Source organism: Oncorhynchus masou, chromosome 25 (genome assembly GCF_036934945.1).
Source record: "Oncorhynchus masou masou isolate Uvic2021 chromosome 25, UVic_Omas_1.1, whole genome shotgun sequence".
In the NCBI taxonomy this organism is placed as follows: Eukaryota; Metazoa; Chordata; class Actinopteri; order Salmoniformes; family Salmonidae; genus Oncorhynchus; species Oncorhynchus masou.
This window is the reverse complement of record NC_088236.1, coordinates 32,369,146-32,390,382: the sequence shown is the minus strand read 5'-3', so window position 1 is coordinate 32,390,382 and position 21,237 is coordinate 32,369,146. Positions and strand designations below refer to the sequence as shown.

Sequence of the window (21,237 nt, the reverse complement as noted above, 5' to 3'; positions counted from 1 at the left end):
GCAAAGCATTTAAAATGTAACGAGTACTTCTGGTTGTCAGAGTAAAAAGAAAACATTTTCTTCAGGAATGTAGTGAAGCGAATGTTGACCCCCTAAAAAAAAAAAAAAAAAAAAAAAAAAAAAAAAAAAAAAAGAGTGGCTACGGTTTAAATATTACTGTCCAACAATCTCCAACCATATTGAAGCCTGAGAAATTGACAAAAACAATGGCTGTTGCCCTAAGAGTTGTGCAAAGTTGGTAAAATCTTAATGCAAATGACTCACAGCTGAAATGGCTGCAGAAGGCGCGTTCACCAATAATAAACTCTATTCTAATTATGATATTTCAGTATTTATTTTGTTAATTTGGAACATTCTATAACTTTCCTTTACTTTGAAAATGTAGGTTGGTTATGTAGATCTGTAGAAAAAAAAATGTAATCTTTATAGATTTAACAGAACATTTTTTTTTAAAGTTAGGTTCAGACTTTCTATAGACACTAAGCAAATCACCTAAAATCAACTCAATAGTCGGGTAGCTGTAACCTAGGTGCATGTAAATAAAATAAACTATCACTTCCGTTGATTGTTCTCGTGGTGGCTAAAGTCAGCAGAAGTTGTCGTGGCTGTTTAAAGAAAACTGAACCATGGATTAGTTTCCCCTGGCCATAGACTACTTTCAGGGTGAAGAACCATTAACATAAAGTGGCAAAAATCCTGAACAACTCCAGTAATTGCCCTAGTGATCCTCCATCTCTGGAATTGTCAAAAGGGATATCAGTTTAATTTTCAAACTGTGTGGATTTAGAAAGCTCTTCCAATGATGAGTCATGAACGGACAATCTTTAGTTCAAAATAATTAAAATGGGAGAAATTGAACATCAAGACCACCTTCCATAGAGAACGTTTCAAATCCTCCATTGTCAAAACATGGACAATCTTAATCAAAATAGTGCGAGAATGCCATCTGCTGTTATGTCAGAACATTTGAAATTGCAAGTCATAACAAAAAAGAAAGCTGGTTGAGTTGAGTCTTATTCAAGAAACAGCTCTTTATTTTAAACAATAAAACATGTAATCAAATGGATCAAAGCTAAAATGGACTGACAAATACAATTGAAAACATTGAAAATATTTCCAACATTGAATAATAGACAATGATTAGTACAATTAGGTAAAACATTTACTGTTGTTTGCATACATCAGATTGCTTTGGTGACAGAGGCCAAAATTCGTCCTTTTTATCCACACTTGCGCTTGCATCTGAAAAGATAAGACCAAATCAGCCAAAACAATACTAAATAAAAAAACAATGCAGAACCAAAGCAAACCTGGTATAGGTTAAAATACCAAAGACAGCGTTAACGTTAGTAACAGTGATGAAGTGTTATCACAATTTTGTTACCAACCCTTATACCGCACTCCATTACACCAGTATGTGACAAGTGACATTAACAGCCAGATGAGGTGTTTGTGCTCCAATTAGCAATAACACTTATCCCAAACACACAGATTACACCAATTACCCTCTTCTGCACTTCCAGCAGCCTCAATTTCTGATATGGGAATACCTGCAACCTCTGGTAAAACAGGTCATTTCATTAAGGCCAACTGCTGTTGGGTGACTGGATACAAGCTGAAATTATAAGGTAAAGTCAAGTAAATTTAACCGTAGTTACCTTGAACGGTTCCAAGGTTGGAGTTATCAAAAAACTGCTTGGGACAGTTGATCGACATGGATTCAGAGCCTGGACGGACATCGAAGAACTTGCTCTTGGGAGAGTCGAGGAACTTCTTGGGAGAGTCAATTAACTTCTTGGGAGAGTTGAGGAACCTCTTGGGAGAGTTGAGGAACTGCTCAGAATTCATGGGAAGGCGGTGTTTTGTAGGAGTACATGGAGACAGAGGCTTGTCTACTACATCCCTCTTCTTCTCCTTCAGCTTAATTGCTCTAGCCTTCCACTTTGTGATCTCTACTTGTTGAGTGGACACAAGGCTGTTAAAACAGAGACAAAAAAGCAGAGGTCAGTGATATGAGCTCACAAGAAACATCAAAGCATTACAGTAATCTAACAGATCCATCTTCACCTCTCCAATTCTGAAATATTGCTCTGTAGCCTTTTCAGTTCCTCCTCAAGTTTGTTCTTTTCAAGGAGAATGTTGCTTTGGACCGTGCGTCCTCTGGTGGTTATCAGTCTGGCATGCAGATCCTGTCCCTCATTGACTGCAATAGAATCAAACATCTCAAATTAGGGCTCATCTAAATATTAACTTGCTGTTTTGGGGTCACCTCAAATTCTATGAATAGATTTACATGACTGTTCTCCCTCCTGTTGTGATCTTCTCAGAGTCTCCTTCAGCGTCCTCAGAGCGTCCTCCTTGTGGTTCAGGACCGTCGTCATCCTCAGTAACCTGAGGGGAACAAATGCAGAACGTCCTAAACATGCAATTTTTCCAATGACTCCGGGAGAGATACTCAAATTCAGCAGTGGTACAAATCAGACAAAGAAAGAATACACATTTCTATGAGATAGGAGGGCATGATTAAATAAATTAGACCCTACTGTTCTTGGTGATTAGAGGATGATGCAGTCATCTCCAACTCCATTTTCAAAACTTTAGCCTTCAGCTCTTCATGCTGAAGAGCACTAGGTGATGCTCTTCTCTTAGCCATAACCTATACCCCAAAAATAAAACAACTTTATACAGTATTGAACACATCCCACATAAAATACAAATAAAAGCTCAGGGGTGAAATTTCACCTTGCGCCAAACCTTACTTCCATCTCTCTGAGTTTCTCTTTTAGGACTTGAATGGAGCCCTCCCTGTCCTTGACTTGTGCACAAGCATCCTGAAGCTCAGTTTGTAGTAGCTGGGTGGCTTGTTTGTGGTTTGAGACACTATTAGCAGCTTTGATCTGGTCCTCTTCCAGCTGATCAACTCTCATCTGCATTTCCTGCAAACACAAAACATACCTGTTGTAAACTAATCATAGGTTCACTTAGAAAAATGGAAATCATCCATGAGATTGAAAACTAGTTAAAATGGTACCTTGATTTCTCCATCCAACTGCTGACGTTTCAGGGTAAGTTGCTGGTTGTCCCTCAGCAGGTCAGCTTCAGTCTTGACGGAGGCACGCTCCAGTATCTGCAGTAGAGTAGAGGTCTTACTCCTCTCTTCTTTCAGCTGACTGTCAGCCTGTGCTTGGACCACGCCTAGCTCTTTGAGCAAACCAGAGCGCTCATCTCGCAATCCCTGCAAGGCAAGAGGAAAAACCATTCAGACAAACCATGATCAACCTCAGCGATACAATTGTCATTCTGTATGTGGTAACTAAGACTGGAGATTATTGATGGGGTTAACTACCTGGAGAGCCAGTGTGTTGGCCTGTGCCAAAGCAGAGCGCCGGGCCAGCTCTCGCTCCAGGAAATTCTCCACTGCTGCTGAGTCCGGTGAGTGGACCATGCATAGAGCATTCAGCTCCTCGTTGCTCCTCTCTCGCGCCCTCAGCTCCTCTGATACTGCTGCTGGGTGAGCGGCCAGGCTCTCCTCAAGCTTCTTCAAAACACTGTTCATTTTCTTAGAACATGATACAAGATGATTAGTTTCACAACATACAGTATAAAGATATATTTTCTGTTTCATTTTACAGACAAAACCCAACTATGCAGTAATGTGAGGCCCACCCACCTGGAGGTAACCTTCTCTCCTGTCCAACAGCTCTGACAGTCTCTCGTCCCAGACTCCAAGGAGGTCATTCTCAACCACCTTGACTGAGTGACTGGGTGCCTGGGCTCTACAGAGGAGCAGGTCCTGGAGTCTCCTCTCCTCAAATACAGCCAAGTCATTCTGAACCAGGGCTTCAATGTGGGTTTTGTAATCCTTGGCACACAGCTTCAGCAGCACCTAAAATGATTTCACTCAATTTAGCAAAAATTGTTAACTATTGCAGTTACACTTTAAGTAGCAACTATGACAAAGATGTGATTATTTGTACCTTTGTATCCCACACTGTGTTAGTGATCTGGACAGTAGATCTATTGATATTGCTATATATCTTTTGTGTGGGCTTTGGAAGAAGGGGCAACAGTTTCAGTATCATGACTTCTTCAACTTGGTTGACGTCACACAAGGACCCATGTCCAGGCTTAGAAGCACCATTGATAACAAGCTGGAGCCTCACCAGTGACACCTGCAATGGGATAGAATAACTGCTTTTATTATGCTGCCATCAAATTAAGAACTTGTAAAGAATTTTAAATATACACTGAACAAAAATATAAAAACGCAAAGGGTTGGTTCCATGTTCCAGGTGCACAAAAAACGTAATATTTCATGCACAAATTTGTTTACGTCACTGCTAATGAGCATTTCTCCTTTGCCAAGATAATCCAACCATCTGATAGGTGTGGCATATCAAGAAGCTAATGAAACAGCATGATCAATACACAGGTGCCCCTAGTGCTGGGGACAACAAAAGGCCACTAAAATGTGCAGTTTTGTCACACAACGCCACAGATGAGGGAGCGTGCAATTGGCATGCTGACTACAGTAATGTCCACCAGAGTAGTTGCCAGAGAATTTGAATGTTCATTTCTCTACCATAAGCTGCCTCCGTCTTTTCTGAGAAATTGCCAATATGTCCAGCCGGCCTCACAACCGCAGACCATGTGTATGGCGTTGTGTGGGCAAGCAGTTCGCTGATGTCAAAGTTGTGAACAGACAGAGTGCCCCATGGTGGTGGGTTGATGGTATGGGCAAGCATAAGCTACAGATAACAAACACAATTGCATTATGTCAATGGCATTTTGAATGCACAGAGATACCGTGATGAGATCCTGAGGCCCATTGTCATGCCATTCATCTGCCGTCATCACCTCATGTTTCAGCATGATAACGCACGGCCCCATGTCGCAAGGATCTGGACACAATTCCTGGAACCTGAAAATGTCCCATTTTTTTCATGGCCTGCATACTCAGACATGTTATCCATTGAGCATGTTTGGGATGTTCTGGATCGAAGTGTACAACAGTGTGTTCCAGTCAATATCCAGCAACTTCACACAGCCATTGAAGAGGAGTGGGACAACAATCCACAGGCCACAATCAAAAGCCTTATCAACTCTTTGTGAAGGAGATGTGTCACGCTGCATGAGGCAAATAGTGGTCACACCAGATACTGACTGGTTTTCTGATCCACGCCCCTACATTAATTTTTTTTAAAGGTTTTTGTGACCAACAGATGCATATCTGTATTCCCAGTTATGTGAAATCCATAGATTAGAGCTTAATTTATTTAAACTGACTGATTCCCTTATGTGAACTGCAACTCAGTGAAATCTTTGAAATTGTTGTGTTTATATTTTTTGTTCAGTACAAAATCAAGTTCTAGCCCACCTGGAGCTTCTGCATTGAACCTTCCAGTCTGGAACACAGTCCCTCTCCTGACCTGGTGGTACAACAGCTGGTGCTCTGCTCCAGGTTATTGATCTGCTCTGTCAATATGGAGATGGTTGCGTTCGCGTCACTAAGCATCTGGAATTGGGGGGGGAGGGGGGTTAATTAAAAAAAATAAAAAATGCCACAGCAATTTCAGAGAGCAGAAGGAATTACTTATGCAATACAATGAAAAACAAACCTTGTGTGAGGTGTCAGCTTCGACTTTGAAGTGAAACTGTCCTTCTTTGAAACCTTTACATTCCTCCTCCAGCTGCTTCATCTGAGGGAAATGCAAAGTAAACATTTAAAACCATTTTAGCCCAAACCACATGTACCAAACCCTCATTCAAGCTTGGTTGCTGGCTCACTCACGTTATGAATCTACTTCTCCGAGATCAGAACAGTCATACAGACTCTCACCATGTCTATACTGTACTCAAGGTTGTTCTTCAGCTAGTTAATGAAAGCTGGAAGGAGCCATCTTTGAAAGACAGGGTCGTTTCTGTTTTTGCTGAGTTTATATAGTTTAACTACGACTCACTTGTTGTTTAAGTTTGTCCTCGTGTTGTTCGCGCTCAGCCTGCTGTTGTGAGTTCAGACGTTGCTGCTGTTCTAATGTCCTCTGGACTTGTATGACCTGGGGCGAGATTACGCTTTTAAAAATTATTTCTATAAAAACACACATTTTAAAACTAATACAGGCCTATAAATAATTCTGACTCACCAGCTCCATATTTTCCTGCAGGTCTCCCTGAATCTGGGCCCTCTCATCTCTCATGTGTGTGCCTTCTTCCTCTAGCTGCTGCATCTGAACAAAATGTGACAAAACAGTAAACAAGCAACTATGAGACACCATCACCTGGATGAGTAGAGGCTTTTACTGACTTCGGCTGTTTTGTTCCATTAAAGGACTGGTTCAAAGAAATCACATTCATGGGTCAAATAAATCATGTTTATTTCTTGAGAATTTAAGTTACTCACCATCTCCACTTTGTCCTCCAGGTCTCTCTTGAGCTGGTTCCTCTCCTCTCTGACTCCCTCCAGTATCTCCTGGAGCTGGTCTCTCTCTCCAGTCAGTGAGGTCACAGTAGAGAGCAGCTTCTCCAACTCCTCTGCATGATTCTGAGAGCTGTCTGTCTTCTCAGACAGGAGACGCTCTCTCTCAGCTCGCACAGACTCAAGCTCTTCATTCAGCTGCTTAGCCTTTATCAGGGGGGGAAACAGGTGAAATGTTTCATCAATATGCATGTGATCTGAAGAGGCTACATGTCAAAAAGGAAAAAGGCTTTTAACCTGCTGTTCTAGAAGAGACTCCTTCTGTAAACTTTGGCTCTCAAGGTCAGAGTTCACTTGTCTCTGTTGTCTGAGCTCCTCTTGGATGGAATGGAGAAGTCCTTGAGTCTCTGCAGCCTAGAATAAAGCTAACGTGTTAGACTTGGAGCACACTTCAAAGTCAGATGATTGGTTAACTGGAAAACATTTCGCTATGGCCTCACCATCTCCAGATTTTCCTGCAGGTCACCCTTCAACTGACACCGCTCCTGTGTCATGGTTTCCAGTTCCTCTCCTAGCTGCTGTAGCTGTACAAAAGTTAAGCACAAATGAAACTTATCCAGTGCGTCAACAATATTCTATCACCACCATATAAAATCATAGACCGAGACTAACTTGTTGCTTAAGTTGAGCTTCTTGATGTTCCCTCTCAGTCTGTTGCTCTGAGTTCAGATGTTGCTGCTGTTTCAACTCCTCCTGGACTTTGATGGACTGGTTTGAAGATAACATATTCATGGGTCAAATAAGTAATAAAAATCAACAATTGTGATTGTAGAATTTAAGTCAAGACTCACCATGTCCACATTGTCCTCCAGGTCTCTCTTGAGCTGGTTCCTCTCCTCTCTGACTCCCTCCAGTATCTCCTGGAACTGGTCTCTCTCTCCAGTCAGTGAGGTCACAGTAGAGAGCAGCTTCTCCAACTCCTCTGCATGATTCTGAGAGCTGTCTGTCTTCTCAGACAGGAGACGCTCTCTCTCAATTCGCACAGACTCAAGCTCCTCATTCAGCTGCTTCATCTGAAGAGTAGGTTAGCATTCATATTAGAATCTACACATCGATTGATGTGACAATGAATTCTGTTGTGCAAGTAAAAGCACATTTTACCTGACTTTGCAGCTCCTCTAGATTTGCAGTCTCCGTAGGTTTCATATTTTCAAGTGCCTCCCGTAGTTCCTCCTGGTTTTCAATCTGAAAAAAAATATAAAATGTAAACTTGTAATATAAAAAGCTTCTGATTGCAATTAGTGTGAGCATTGTCTAAACATTCTGTGTAATCCATCATTCACATTCTCCTCCAGGTCTCTCTTGAGCTGGTTCCTCTCCTCTCTGACTCCCTCCAGTATCTCCTGGAGCTGGTCTCTCTCTCCAGTCAGTGAGGACACAGTAGAGAGCAGCTTCTCCAACTCCTCTGCATGATTCTGAGAGCTGTCTGTCTTCTCAGACAGGAGACGCACTCTCTCAGCTCGCACAGACTCAAGCTCCTCATTCAGCTGCTTAGCCTTTATTAGGGGGGGAAAACAGGTGAAATGTTTCATCAATATGCATGTGATCTGAAGAGGCTACATGTCAAAAAGGAAAAAGGCTTTTAACCTGCTGTTCTAGAAGAGACTCCTTCTGTAAACTTTGGCTCTCAAGGTCAGAGTTCACTTGTCTCTGTTGTCTGAGCTCCTCTTGGATGGAATGGAGAAGTCCCTGAGTCTCTGCAGCCTAGAATAAAGCTAACGTGTTAGACTTGGAGCACACTTCAAAGTCAGATGATTGGTTAACTGGAAAACATTTCGCTATGGCCTCACCATCTCCAGATTTTCCTGCAGGTCACCTTTCAACTGACACCGCTCCTGTGTCATGGTTTCCAGTTCCTCTCCTAGCTGCTGTAGCTGTACAAAAGTTAAACATTTAAATACAAATGAAACTTATCCAGTGTTTCAACAATATTCTAACATCACCATATAAAATCATAGACAGACTAACTTGCTGCTGAAGTTGAGCTTCTTGATGTTCCCTCTCAGTTTGTTGCTCTGAGTTCAGATGTTGCTGATGTTTAGGTTCTGTATGTACTTGTATGATCTAGGGGGAACGCATATTCGTTTTACACCCCCACTCACGGCTTGATGCGCCAATCTACACCCCAAAAATGGCCTCCCTAAGGGTAAAACAGTTACGACTCACCATCTCCACTTTGTCCTCCAGGTCTCTCTTGAGCTGGTTCCTCTCCTCTCTGACTCCCTCCAGTATCTCCTGGAGCTGGTCTCTCTCTCCAGTCAGTGAGGTCACAGTAGAGAGCAGCTTCTCCAACTCCTCTGCATGATTCTGAGAGCTGTCTGTCTTCTCAGACAGGAGACGCTCGCTCTCAGCTCGCACAGACTTTAGCTCCTCATTCAGCTGCCTTATCTTTGTGATTGGTTTTGGAGATAAAAAATATATTCAGCCTACACATTGGTTGCATTTAGGTAGTACATCGTGGCGACAACTGACTAAGAACCTCACCTGGTTTTGCAGCTCTCCTAGACAGGACGTATTCTCTGGAACATTTATGATGTTCAATCTTGTCTCAACATCTGCATTCTGAGTCTGAAGTCGTTGGATTTTCCCCTGTAGCGATTTGATCTTCTCTTGAGCCTCCCTTAGTTCCTCTTGATTCTCAATCATCTAAAACAATGGTTAAAAAATGAATTGCAGTTACATGCACACATTTCAAAAAAGTAGAGTAAGAGCAGATTACTGATTAAAATCTTTGTGCAACAAGCACATTTCAATCTCACGTCTCTTATGAATAACGCAGTGTATAATATTTCCTCACCATGTCTACACTGTCCTGAAGGTCAGTCTTCAGCTGGCTCCGCTCCTCTTTAACAGCTTCCAGTCGCTCCTCTAACTCCTTCACTGCCTCTAGTTGCATCTATCGGCAACAATGGAAAGCAATAATTAATAAACAAATACAGTTGAACCATGGTGTTCGGCATCACCTGAATATACAGTGTACAAAACATTAAGAACATCTTCCTAATATTGAGTTAATCACCCACTGCGCGTTGGGCCCTCAGAACAGCCTCAATTCGTTGGGGCATGGACTCTACAAAGTATCAAAAGCATTCCATAGGGAAGCTGGCCCATGTTGACTCCAATGCTTCCCACAGATGTGTCAAGTTGGCTGGATGTCCTTTAGGTGGTGAACCATTCTTGACACGGAAAACTGTGCTTGAAAAAACCTGCAGCGTTGTAGTTCTTAAATAATTTGTCATTCCATTCACCCTCAATGGCACACATACACAATCTTTGTCTCAAGGCTTAAAAATCCTTCTTTAACCAGTCTCCTCCCCTTTATCATCTACACAGATTGAAGTGAACTTAACAAGTGACATCAATAAGGGGTCATAGCTTTCACCTGGTTAGTCCATGTCATAAAAAGAGGTGTTCTTAATGTTTTGTGCACTCAGTGTATAAACAATGACTTACCTGCAAACGTAGGTCAGTCTCCTGATGTTCTCTATGGGGCTGGTGTGCTGAGTTCAGATGTTGCTGTCGAACAAATACATGTATTCTGTCAAATCACGTGGATACACAAAATAGGATAAAAGTAGAAATTACGGATTTCAAAAGATATAAAAGTAACTCAGACTCACCATCTCCACATTGTCCTCCAGGTCTCTCTTGAGCTGGTTCCTCTCCACTCTGACTCCCTCCAGTATCTCCTGGAGCTGGTCTCTCTCTCCAGTCAGTGAGGTCACAGTAGAGAGCAGCTTCGCCAACTCCTCTGCATGATTCGGAAGGCTATTGGTCTTCTCAAACAGGAGACACTCTCTCTCAGTTCGCACAGACTCAAGCTCCTCATTCAGCTGCTTCATCTGAAGAGTAGGTTAGCATTCATATCAGAATCTACACTTCGATTGATGTGACAATTAATTCTGTTGTGCAAGTAAAAGCACATTTTTACCTGACTTTGCAGCTCCTCTAGATTTGCAGTCTCCGTAGGTTTCATATTTTCCTCTTGATGGTATATCTTTTCAAGTGCCACCCGTAGTTCCTCCTGATTTTCAATCATCTGCAAAAATATAAAACGTAAACTTGTAATACAAAAAGCTTCCAATTGAAATTAGTGTGTGCATTTTCGAAATAGTGTATTTATATCGATCAATCACCCACCATGTCCACATTCTCCTCCAGGTCTCTCTTGAGCTGGTTCCTCTCCTCTCGGATTCCCTCCAGTATCTCCTGGAACTGGTCTCGCTCTTCAGTCAGTGAGGTCACAGTAGAGCGCAGCTTCTCCAACTCCTCTGCATGATTCTGAGAGCTGTCTGTCTTCTCAAAAAGGAGACACTCTCTCTCAGCTTGCCCAGACTCAAGTGCGTCACTCAGCTGCCTCATCTTTGAGGAGAAAAAAAGGTAAGATCTAATTGTTTTATTACAAAACGACTGAAGAAACATACTACTAAAATGAAAGTCAAATAAACTAACCTGCTGTTCTAGAAGAGAATCCTTCTGTAAACTTTGGCTCTCAAGGTCAGAGTTCACTTGTTTCTGTTGTCTGAGCTCCTCTTGGATGGAATGGAGAAGTCCCTCAGTCTCTGCAGCCTATAGAGGAGAGAGTAATATCACATCAATATAACTGGCACTTCCATGTTTTTGTTTACTGTTAACTACACCATCAAAGTGCAGTGGTTGGATGAACAAAAACATGGCCTCACCATTTCCATATTTTGCTGCAAGTCACTGTTCAATTGGCTCCTTTCCTCTGTCATGGTCTCCAATGCAGCTCGTAGTTCCTGTATCTGTGCAAATGAGAAAGATAATTTAAATCTTCCATTTAAAAGTGATCCCAGGCCATAACTTGTATAAAAGACACTGACTTGTAGCCGATGTTGATCATCTTGTTGGGCACATGACTGCTGTTCTGAGTTCAGATGCTGTTGCCATTTTAGTTCTGCCTGGACCTGTATCACCTCTTCACTCTGCTGCCTTATCTGAAGTACAAATGAAGCAAATAAATTGTAAATACCTACTGTAAGGAGACAGCTGAAATGTGTTGTTTTGAGAGGCACTGCACCTGATCTTGGTGTTCCTGGGATAAATTGTAAGATTTTTCCTTGGATGATTCACTGTCAGCAAGCTTCTCCTCCAACTCTTTCATGACTTGTTGCATTCCACACAATTGATCTTCAATTGATGCGCGATACTGTTCATTCTCCTTCAGCTAAATAAAAAAATACATTGTTGGAGGACAGCCTTATAGAAGATTCAACAAACACATTCAAGATCATGTGATTTAACAAGGACCAAAGACCAATTTACTCTCAGGCTGGACTCTTCCACAGTAGTCAGAAGCTGACTGTTCTCCAGAGAGGAGCGCGCCAAGTCCTTACGGAGAGTCTCCAGTTGCTCAGTGATGTCAGTGCACTGCTGGGTTAGGTCGTTTTCCCTCAACTCTGCTTTGCTCAGATCATCTTGAAGTTTGACTAGCTGCTCCTGTGAGCTCTGGACATGTTCTCTGAATTGATGAGCTTCCTCCTCACTGCAGGCCTTAGCAGACACCAGCATGTCTCTCTCTTTTTGGACTGCACAGAGCTCCTCCGTGAGACCACATACCTGAACAGCCATAGGACATTAATTAAAAGATAGGACTTCTTACAAAATACAAGTCTCTTTTCTACGTCAGGGATCATAAAACAATTTTTTTCTTGGGCGGATGGTCAGGGGGCGAGAACATAATTTATAGACTACAAATTGACCTCAAGAAGCCCAAAACAATAATTTAAAACATTGATTACATACATCTCTCTACTATGTGTGGGAATACATTGGAACAGAATTCCAAAATTAAAATCAGTTGAACATGATTTGCTGGTGTTTCTACCATATTCTATGTACAACATTTATGTATATATATTTTTTTACAATACTTGAGCGGCCAAATTATAAACATTTGGGGAACTGTTCTACATCGTATCAAACAGGTTTACCTGCTTCATAAAACTGTTGACTTTATCTGGAAGATCCTGCAGTGCACTCAAATCCTCGATCTTAGCTTGTAGGGTTCGCTCATCTTCATGAGACTTCTCCAGCTCTTTCTTCAGGTCAGCAACTGTTTTCTCAAGTTCAATACTGTCTATAAGATCTAAGCAAAAAGAGGACACCCCATGTTAGATAGGTCATTCATTAACTACATGGCAAATAAATGAAAGGCTGGAGAAGAGGAAATACTATACAAAAGACAACCAAGAGTACAAACTTTTGGGAACTTTTCCATCCAGAAGAGTAGTAAGCTTGGTGTTCTCCTCAAAGGCCCCCTGTAATTCCCTCTGAAGGTCAACCTGCATCTTTTTAAAACTCAATTTTTCTGTCTCCAACTGATGTCGAAGGCCATTCACCTGAGCTTCCATCCTCTCATAGCCAGCAGTTAGTGTGACCTGAAAGCAAGGCCAGAGCATAACGTTAGGGGTAATACAACACGATAATGGTCCATCTATGGAGTGCAGTTTACATTTAAATACAGGCTGCAAACTGACATATTGGCACAAAAGTAGGGGAAACTTACAGCCCTCTCTTTGAGTGATATATTTTCACTGCGCAGGTGGGCCCACTCCTTCTTAGTGTCACGGCTCAACCCCTCAGCATCATCCAGAGAGCGTCGCAGCTGCTTCACTTGTTGGACCAAGTCAACGTCACTCTTAAGAGAAAAGTATGATGGCTGTTACACCAGGGTGGTGCTGCAACAGCAACCCTTGTGAACACGTCAAGAACAAATCAATTAGCAAAAATGAATGTACCGATCTTTGTAGTTCCTCTGCCCAGTCGCCTTTCTTTTTCAACTCCTCGGACATTGCCACCAGATTAGCCTAGGGATGGATCAGATTTGGCAAATCAAACAGCCATGCAACCCAGCACTCATTGACAAAACAGACCCACAAGACATCTCGTTAGATGCAGCTTTTTGCTTCTGCCTAAACATTTCATAGTTTTACCTCAAGCTCTTGAGATTTGCGTCCCGAGGCCTCCATGGCCTTCTTTAAGGAGGAAATGTCATTCAGTAGTTCTTTCTGTGGGGTTAATAAAAGCCAATGAGTGCAAAGCTACAAACCAGCAAGGGAGCATTTCAGAAGTGCTAGTCATCTTAATGACTTCTAATAAGTCCCTAAGATATGATATTTATGGGCTTGCAATTGGCTCATACCATACATAGTACATTCCAATTTTAATTAATACATTGAAATTTGGTTGGTTATAGAACTTTTGACATCTCTAGGCAATCTACGCAGCAGTCTATAACCTCATATTCTCTTTTGCTCTCCTCTTCCAAAGAATTGAATTCATCCATCTCTTTCTTCTCTTCCATCTCCTGAAGAAGTACAGCCTTTTCTTTTTTCAAGTTTTCAGTCTGTTCCATTAGGATGTTGAGCTCCTGCTTGAGATAATCACGCTCAGTAGCAACCATTTCCTGTCAACAGACAGCATGGTGAGGTGAAAGTATTCAAAAAATTTTTTTTATATATATATAAATATATAAATAAATATATATATAAATAAATAGCTATATACACACACATATACTATATAAAAATAGCTATATACCTTCTCAGACACCAACGTCTCACAGAGTTGAATGGTCTCTTCAAATCCCTTTTTCATCTGAAAAAAAAAAAGATAGTTATACATGTTTTTCATTTAGATTAAAGGATTCAACATTCTGTACAATAAAACAGTGAGAAGGAATTGGTGATCACCAACCTGTTCCTGTGCATCAGCAGGCATTTGAGAATTTTCTAGCTGCTTCTCCAGTTCAGCAACCCTCATCTCGAAAGTAGCCACCTTCTCCATGGCTTCCTGGTTCTGCTGAGTCTCATTGTCCAACTGTGCATCAGCAGGCATTAGAGTCTTTTCTTCTAGCTGCTTCTCCAGTTCCACAACCCGCCTCTGAAATGTCTCCACTTCCTCCATGGCCTCCTGCTTCTGCTGAGTCTCATTTTCCAGCTGGAGCTCCAGACAGGACACCTTCTCAGACAATTTGTTTAGTTGGTTTGGAGATAAAAATTCACTAGAAAAGAAGAGAATGTAGGAACATGAGTATAAAGGACAACAAGCCGTAAGGAATGTGTAAAGATAAAATGGCAATAGTCCATGTTCACCTTTCTGCAAAACCACGCACGGTCAGATTGCTCTGGTTCATCTCCATGTCAAAGGTAGAATCGAACTCCCCGCCATCTGTGAATACACAAACAAAAAAAACAAGCAATTGATCAGGATTCATGTACCAGTACGGCCAGTGCTCGACTTAGACTGAAATAGGTTCCGGTACAACTTTTGGGTGCTGGTACTGTTTAGGTGCGGCAGGGTAGCCTAGTGGTAAGAAAGTTGGACTAGTAACCGAAAGGTTGCAAGTTCAAATCCCCGCGCTGACAAGATACAAATCTGTTGTTCTGCCCCTGAACAGGCAGTTAACCCACTGTTCCTAGGCAGTCATTGAAAATAAGAATGTGTAATTAACTGACTTGCCTAGTTAAATAAAGGTGAAAAACAAAAAATAAAAAGGTGCAGGAGCACCACAATATACAATCTCTTTTGTGTATTTTACCTCCCCTTTCTCCCCAATTTTGATCTTGTCTGAGCACCCTCGCTCCTTAACACCCGCCAGCCACACCAATGTGTCGGAGGAAACACTATTCAACTGGCGACCTGGGTCAGCTTGCAGGCACCCGGCCCGCCACAAGGAGTCACTAGGGCGCGATGAGCCAAGTAAAAACCCACCCACCCCTAACCCAGACGACACTGGGCCAATTGTGCACCGTTCTATGGAACTCCCAGCCATGGCCGGTAGCACAGCCCGTGAATGAACCTGGGTCTGTAGTAATGCCTCTATCACGGCGATACATTTCCTTAGAACGCTGCCCCACTTTGGAGGACTGCTACACAATACTTTTGATCTAAAATTCTATAAGAGGAGCAGGAGCTCAAGCAGTAGAACATTTTAGGTGCCGGTACTCCGCTCCATTGAGCCCCTGCTCCATTGAGTCAAGCACTGCGTATGGCAAAATATTGCATACTGTATATAGCAGAGTAAAAGCTATCACTGAGATTGGTATTAAGTATATTTTTCCTATGAGTACTTACCTTCATTCTGCTCTGTCAAGACAGACATATCAGCTTTTCTCTTTTTGAGAAAAGGCTCAGCAAAGCTTAGATCCGACTCTCCATCATGGTGGAAGGCTGGCGATGGCAGTTTTCCACCCCACGTAACCCTGCGTTTCGGCATCTTTACAAACAGACATGATTAAACAGAAAAAATTAAATGGGTACTAAAATAAAGGAATAACGCATCATATACTTATCTGCAAGGCACTAAAAGTCTACCTTTTTGATGGTAACGAAGTTTGCCGAAGTGACTAGAAGTTTGGTTAAATTCCTATACCGGTCCTCTTGTTCTCTTTGGAGCTGATCCTTCTCTTGCAAAATCTGGGACAGAGTCTCCTTTTCTGTCGCAGTTGTTTGAGTGACTGATGAGACCTTAAGGCAGTGTACAAATATAAAAAAGTTGAATTTACAAATACTTGGAGAGCCAGCAACATTTCTAAAGAACCCCAATAGCCGGTACAGGTAGACTTGCCTCAAGAAGTCTGCGCTTGAGGTCTGCAATTTCATTTCTGTATCTTCTCAGAAGGGCTCCGTCATCAGAAACCTCTGTGACATGCGGGTCATTCTTCATGTTCTTTGCTGCACTAGCAAACTAGATTGTAGAGATGGGCAGTTGATTAGATTGCAACATTTGTCTTACATTCAAATATTTAAAAATAAGGATTTAAGATGGAAGTCTGACAAAAAAAGTCACCCACTTGAAGAGTGCTAAGTGTTTCTTCCAGAGTAACTGGGGTGATGGTGCAGATGATGACAGTTTTTGCATTTCCACCCAAGGAATTTTGGAGAATGCGGGTGAGTTTACTGTCCCTGTAGTTAGTGAAACCCCTGAATGTATGGATAAAATGACATTAGTGAACATTAAACACATGGCATAAGTTAAGCTAAAAAAAAGAATAAATAACTAACACCTACTTCTGGGTTTCATCAGACAGTTTCTTGATCACTTGACCGAGGGTGAACAGGCTGCGATTTATATTACATCCTTCTTTGAAACGTGTACCTACAATATCAGATGTCAAGTCAGAAAATACCAATAGCAACTGAAATCGACCACCAAATGAAGTCTGTTCAGATTCCGATATTTCACACTGTTGTTACATTAGCACAGGTATCAAACCACTTACCTTCAGCACCTGTTTGACTTGCTCGCTCAGTCCCAGCCAGGTCAACCAAATTCTACATGAAAATGAAGACTGGTAAGAAAAAATACAAAATGGAAGACCCATATCAGAGTTCACAAAACACACTTGACTGTGGCAGCTTACCAAATGGGACACAATAATAGCACAGTCTGAATTTTCACCAGATGCAGAGTCACCCCTGTCTGAATTTTCACCAGATGCAGAGTCACCCCTGTCACGACTCTCCAAGATCTAAGAAAAAGCATCAGCATCATCTCCAGCACAGATACCAGAAATGCATTGTCTATTGTGATGTATAACAAAATATCTCACCATGCGAAAAATTGTGTGCGAACGACTGCTTCGCTGGTTCATTTTTGTCTTTCCATAATGGCGATTCTCTAGCGGATACATTTAACATCAAATAGAATAGTGTCAATATGTTCTTCAAGCAATACATAGACTATACTTAGTCTAGCATGATGAAATAAGGAAGAGTATTTTACTTTCTCCTTTTCTAATCCACGCAAGGGCTTGTTCAGGAGATGTCACCAGTTCCTCAGTTAGGTCAGCTACATAGACATTTTTCTGCAAAGACAGGCATTTCACCATTTACTTCACCATTCAAAATACCAGGGTTGTAAACATCAGTCCAAAGGTTGCAAAATGTACTGTTGTGCAACTAAAACAAGAGTTTCTATTGGACAAATTAAGATGGGTTCTAGGTCTCGAAAACCCTTATCTGGAGATTAACTACAATTATGAAGCTGTGTTTTAATGTTTGGAAACGTCAATAACTGTCGCTAGAAACAGTTTTGAAACGCATGCTGATAATGCCCCTTATCTTTCAGATCAGCAAGAAACAATCTTTCAAATTAAAAAATATGCACCTACTGAATCAGTTTTGCACAGATCCATATGCTGTGTGCCTCCAGTTGACGAAGTATACGTCCTCCTCTGTTACACTTACACAGGTGTTCGGGGCACGCTAGATTGCCAATAAGCACAGGTGACCGCCTATGCCTTCTGTCAGTCTTGTCAACAAGTGCTGTAACATGGAGATATGGCCATGTGGGAACACCAACCATAAAAAAATGGTGTGTAGTAATTTAACCTTTTTTTTGCTGATATGAAAGATATGTTCCTCATGTTTTCAAAACTGTACCGCAAGTGATGCATTTTGACATTCAGAAAGAGCGTTGGGACTCTTAACAAAACTCCCTCGTCCAGAAGATACTGTCGTCAATAGGCCCTAAAAGGTAGTTAGCGTCTATGAATGGGATATGTAGGTCCATCCCTGTTTCGTTCACTTTGAGAAACATTTTTCACAAGAATCAGTGTAATGAATACACCCCAGTCATATCTTTATTATCGTCTTAAAGTTATATTGTCTTACAATATATCCATCAAACTTACATTGTTTCCCTCTCGGATCTCTAGAGGTTTCCTTTTCCAACTGTCACAGAGCAAATCTGTCACGGTTTCATTGTAGATCTCCAAGTATGACACCCTCAGGAGGAACTCCTTTTTTGGACACTAAAGTAAAAATGAAAGCAAAACCACTTATAACACTAAACACGTGCATATTATAGAAAATAAACAATCTACTACTACTCACATTTTTTATCGTCTGGAAGACATCCTCCATGGCAAGGGGTATAACTCCTGGAGTAAGAGAACTCCCCATCATAGTGAAAGTCTTTCCAGATGAAGTTTGTCCATAAGCAAATATTGTTCCTGAGAAAATAATGTATGCCACTTAATATATATGTCAACAAACAAGTTAACCCAATAGAGATTTCAAATACAACTACAGTGTTACTAAATAGGGTTAATATAGCCATCAGCATACCACTGCTGGCTTGCTTCTGATGCTAAGCAGGGTCGGTCCCTAGATGGGAGACTAGACGCTGCTGGACGTGGTTTTGGAGGGCCAGTAGAAGTACTCTTTCCTCAGGTCAAAATAAATATATCCTAATTCCCCAGGGCAGTGATTGGGGACACTGCCCTGTGTTAAAAGGGTGTCCTGACTCTGATCACTAAATAGCCCATGGCACTTATTGTAAGAGTAGGGGTGTTAGCCCCGGTGTCCTGGCTAATATCCCAAAGCTGTCCCTCATACCATCACCTAATCACCCCCAGCTTACAATTGGCTCATTCATCCTCCTCCTCCTCTCCCCTGTAACTATTCCCCAGGTCGTTGCTGTAAATGAGAATGTGTTCTCAGTCAACTTACCTGGTAAAATAAATAGAGTTATGGTCAAAATACTGTAATCTGAGAAGATAATGTATCCCTCCTTTACCATTATAACCTTCAACAGTGGAGACAACAAGAGGCTTTGCAAGTTCCTGGTACAGCTGCAGAGTTGTTTCTTCAGCACTAAATACACGGTCTGTCAGGGAAACAAATAAGACACAGAAGTGATTGCCTACACGTTCAGACACAGTATAACAGACAGCATTCATCCTCGCCTTTTTGAAAACTCACCAAAGCTGAAGTTCTTGGTAAGATTTCCATCGTCGACCTGATGAATTGTCTTCTTATCCGTTTTCCAATAAAACTTGACTGGCTCAGCGCTTTCTGCAGCAGTTTCCTCCCTACGACGAATGTAACGAACGTTAGATAAATATCCGCAGACAAAGCTAGCCAACGTTAACTAGCAAGCTAATTTCTCAAATGTATCAGTTATTATACAGTGTAGCCGACATAAACCACAACATTTTCCAACGTTGGCTTTGTTAGCTTACTAGCTAACGTTAGATTAAATAGCCATCTGCCAGAGCTAACCAGCTAGCGAATGCTACGATACCTAACGTTACTCACAATTGCTAGCTTATTCTTTACTAACGTTAGCCAGCTAGCTATATTTAAAAAGTTCAGAAAATAGCCTCACCTTTCTATCAGAGGTCGAACCCGTACACACACTTTGACAGCAGATTCCTCTGCCATTTTATATATATAAAAATAAGTCCCTTTCCCCGGAGGCTAACTAAATACCTTTCACTCGATGAATAACGTTAGCTTTCTGGCTAGATTCAAAAGTTGAGTTTGAAAATGTGCGCACTGTCTTATCCTTTGTTTTCATTGGACGGTGTCATAATTCGGAAGGCTGCATATTACAGGGGTGTGGGTTCCGAGAATAGCGGGCTTTTCATAACGCGCTCACTGTATTAAAATATATATACAAATATTGATAACACTAGTTAGAATATTAAGCTATGACCAAATAAGATTTAAAAAAGATTAGCGTTACTTACTCACAAGATATAAAGAAAGCATTACCTTTCAATTTTTGAAAGTGGTCAACCCTTTTTGTGTCAACTCTTCTTCTGAAGCTACAAACGTCATTTTAAAGCGACTTTAAACAGTAAGACACCTCCTTTCTCTAAAAAGCTCTGGGAAAACACACACGTGTGAAACAGCAAAAATAGTTAAACTTATAATACATATTGTTGTGGAATGGCTGCTAGATAACGTTGCATTATTGAAGTTATTGCCCACATCTCATTTTTTGGCCCCTTTCAACATTTGAACAATGGCTCTGTTCCTTATTAATAGGTATGTTCACTGTGTGTTGTACGCTAACGTTAGCTAGCTTCCTTAGTTCTTGCTTGACATAGTCAGCTAGCTATGTAGTTATATTATGAAGTGTGTTTATTGGGGACCTGAAACCAAGTACATTGACGACTATGCTTTTCACAGATACCTTGGGGATGAAGGAGATGATGGCTCCATAAACGAATCTCGAGCCAAAGCGTTGTTGGCTAAGCTTCAGAGGAAGGCCAAAGTCAAGGAGCAACAGAGCTTGTCATGTCAAGAAGAATATCAGTCAAAAACAACAGTTGAGAATGACGGGGACACCTCGGTGAAGAAGAAAAGAAAAAACAAGGGAGGCAACCTCGATGAGACAAAACACCCAAAGAAGAGGAAAGAGCAAGTAAACCAGGACCCCGAAGAACTTTCCGAGGGTGATAATGCACGAAAGAAGAAGAATACGAAAAAGATGCAACTGACAGAAGAGCACAAAGGTGTGTATCTATTATTTTATATCACACATTTACAGTTGAAATGGTATAACATTCATAAGAACTTATTTTATATTCCTTATTGTCTTTGTTTCTCTCCTTAGATGGGATGAAGCAGACATCTGTCCACAATAAGAATATAAACCTGCAAGAGGCTGCTGCTGCTGACAAAACAGAGCCGCTAAAAAATGATGATGAAATGGTGGAGAAAATGCAGACTGACCAGTCAATACAAGACACAGAAACAAGTCCCTCTCAGACTGGTTTCACCATACTAGGAGGATTTGAGAAAAAGATTATTCAAAAGGTACCGTCGTTTGGTGAAGTGCACTAGCGCGTTGATATAACTTGTGGGAAATGTCTTTACAGTATGTTCATGATACATTTTATATATTTAATATGTTAGGTACAAAGAGTCCTGCCCAAGTGGCTTGCTGAACCAGATGTAATCCAGAGAGACATTACAAGCAACTTAGTCCCCATCGGTGACGT

The 21,237-nt window shown here is 41.4% G+C and overlaps 2 protein-coding genes across 2 annotated transcripts in view; one reads left to right on the top strand and one right to left on the bottom strand.

Annotated features, from left to right (window-relative positions):
• Positions 1 to 1,011: 1,011 nt before the first annotated feature.
• On the bottom strand, positions 1,012 to 19,762 carry LOC135514145 (centromere-associated protein E-like). The gene is made up of 59 exons (XM_064937383.1): positions 19,614 to 19,762; positions 19,208 to 19,317; positions 19,023 to 19,112; positions 18,338 to 18,456; positions 18,136 to 18,255; positions 17,226 to 17,307; positions 17,053 to 17,120; positions 16,864 to 16,971; positions 16,723 to 16,774; positions 16,511 to 16,598; positions 16,294 to 16,423; positions 16,068 to 16,187; positions 15,815 to 15,967; positions 15,575 to 15,716; positions 14,593 to 14,668; positions 14,195 to 14,501; positions 14,039 to 14,095; positions 13,737 to 13,904; positions 13,432 to 13,506; positions 13,237 to 13,305; positions 13,005 to 13,136; positions 12,699 to 12,876; positions 12,430 to 12,584; positions 11,762 to 12,055; positions 11,517 to 11,663; positions 11,320 to 11,433; positions 11,158 to 11,241; positions 10,928 to 11,044; positions 10,616 to 10,837; positions 10,407 to 10,514; positions 10,096 to 10,317; positions 9,929 to 9,991; positions 9,273 to 9,371; positions 8,960 to 9,121; positions 8,642 to 8,863; positions 8,444 to 8,539; positions 8,266 to 8,349; positions 8,063 to 8,179; positions 7,759 to 7,971; positions 7,577 to 7,660; positions 7,267 to 7,488; positions 7,088 to 7,183; positions 6,916 to 6,999; positions 6,713 to 6,829; positions 6,401 to 6,622; positions 6,144 to 6,227; positions 5,961 to 6,056; positions 5,619 to 5,699; positions 5,378 to 5,515; positions 3,978 to 4,172; positions 3,671 to 3,886; positions 3,347 to 3,559; positions 3,032 to 3,235; positions 2,760 to 2,936; positions 2,544 to 2,656; positions 2,294 to 2,391; positions 2,068 to 2,203; positions 1,659 to 1,975; positions 1,012 to 1,242 (listed from the first exon to the last, which is right to left on the bottom strand). Exons 1-59 carry the CDS (start codon positions 19,667 to 19,669, stop codon positions 1,163 to 1,165), a joined length of 7,992 nt encoding a protein of 2,663 aa, XP_064793455.1. The 5' UTR covers positions 19,670 to 19,762; the 3' UTR covers positions 1,012 to 1,162.
• A 326-nt stretch (positions 19,763 to 20,088) lies between these two features.
• The window catches only part of ddx51 (DEAD (Asp-Glu-Ala-Asp) box polypeptide 51), a 6,093-nt gene continuing 4,944 nt past the window's right edge, over positions 20,089 to 21,237 (top strand). The window contains exons 1-4 of the mRNA XM_064937382.1: positions 20,089 to 20,278; positions 20,423 to 20,748; positions 20,850 to 21,052; positions 21,152 to 21,237. The exon at positions 21,152 to 21,237 is cut by the window's right edge and continues 65 nt beyond it. Of these exons, the coding sequence (XP_064793454.1) occupies positions 20,256 to 20,278; positions 20,423 to 20,748; positions 20,850 to 21,052; positions 21,152 to 21,237 (638 nt within the window). The 5' untranslated portion in view covers positions 20,089 to 20,255. The remainder of the gene's footprint in view (positions 20,279 to 20,422; positions 20,749 to 20,849; positions 21,053 to 21,151) is intronic.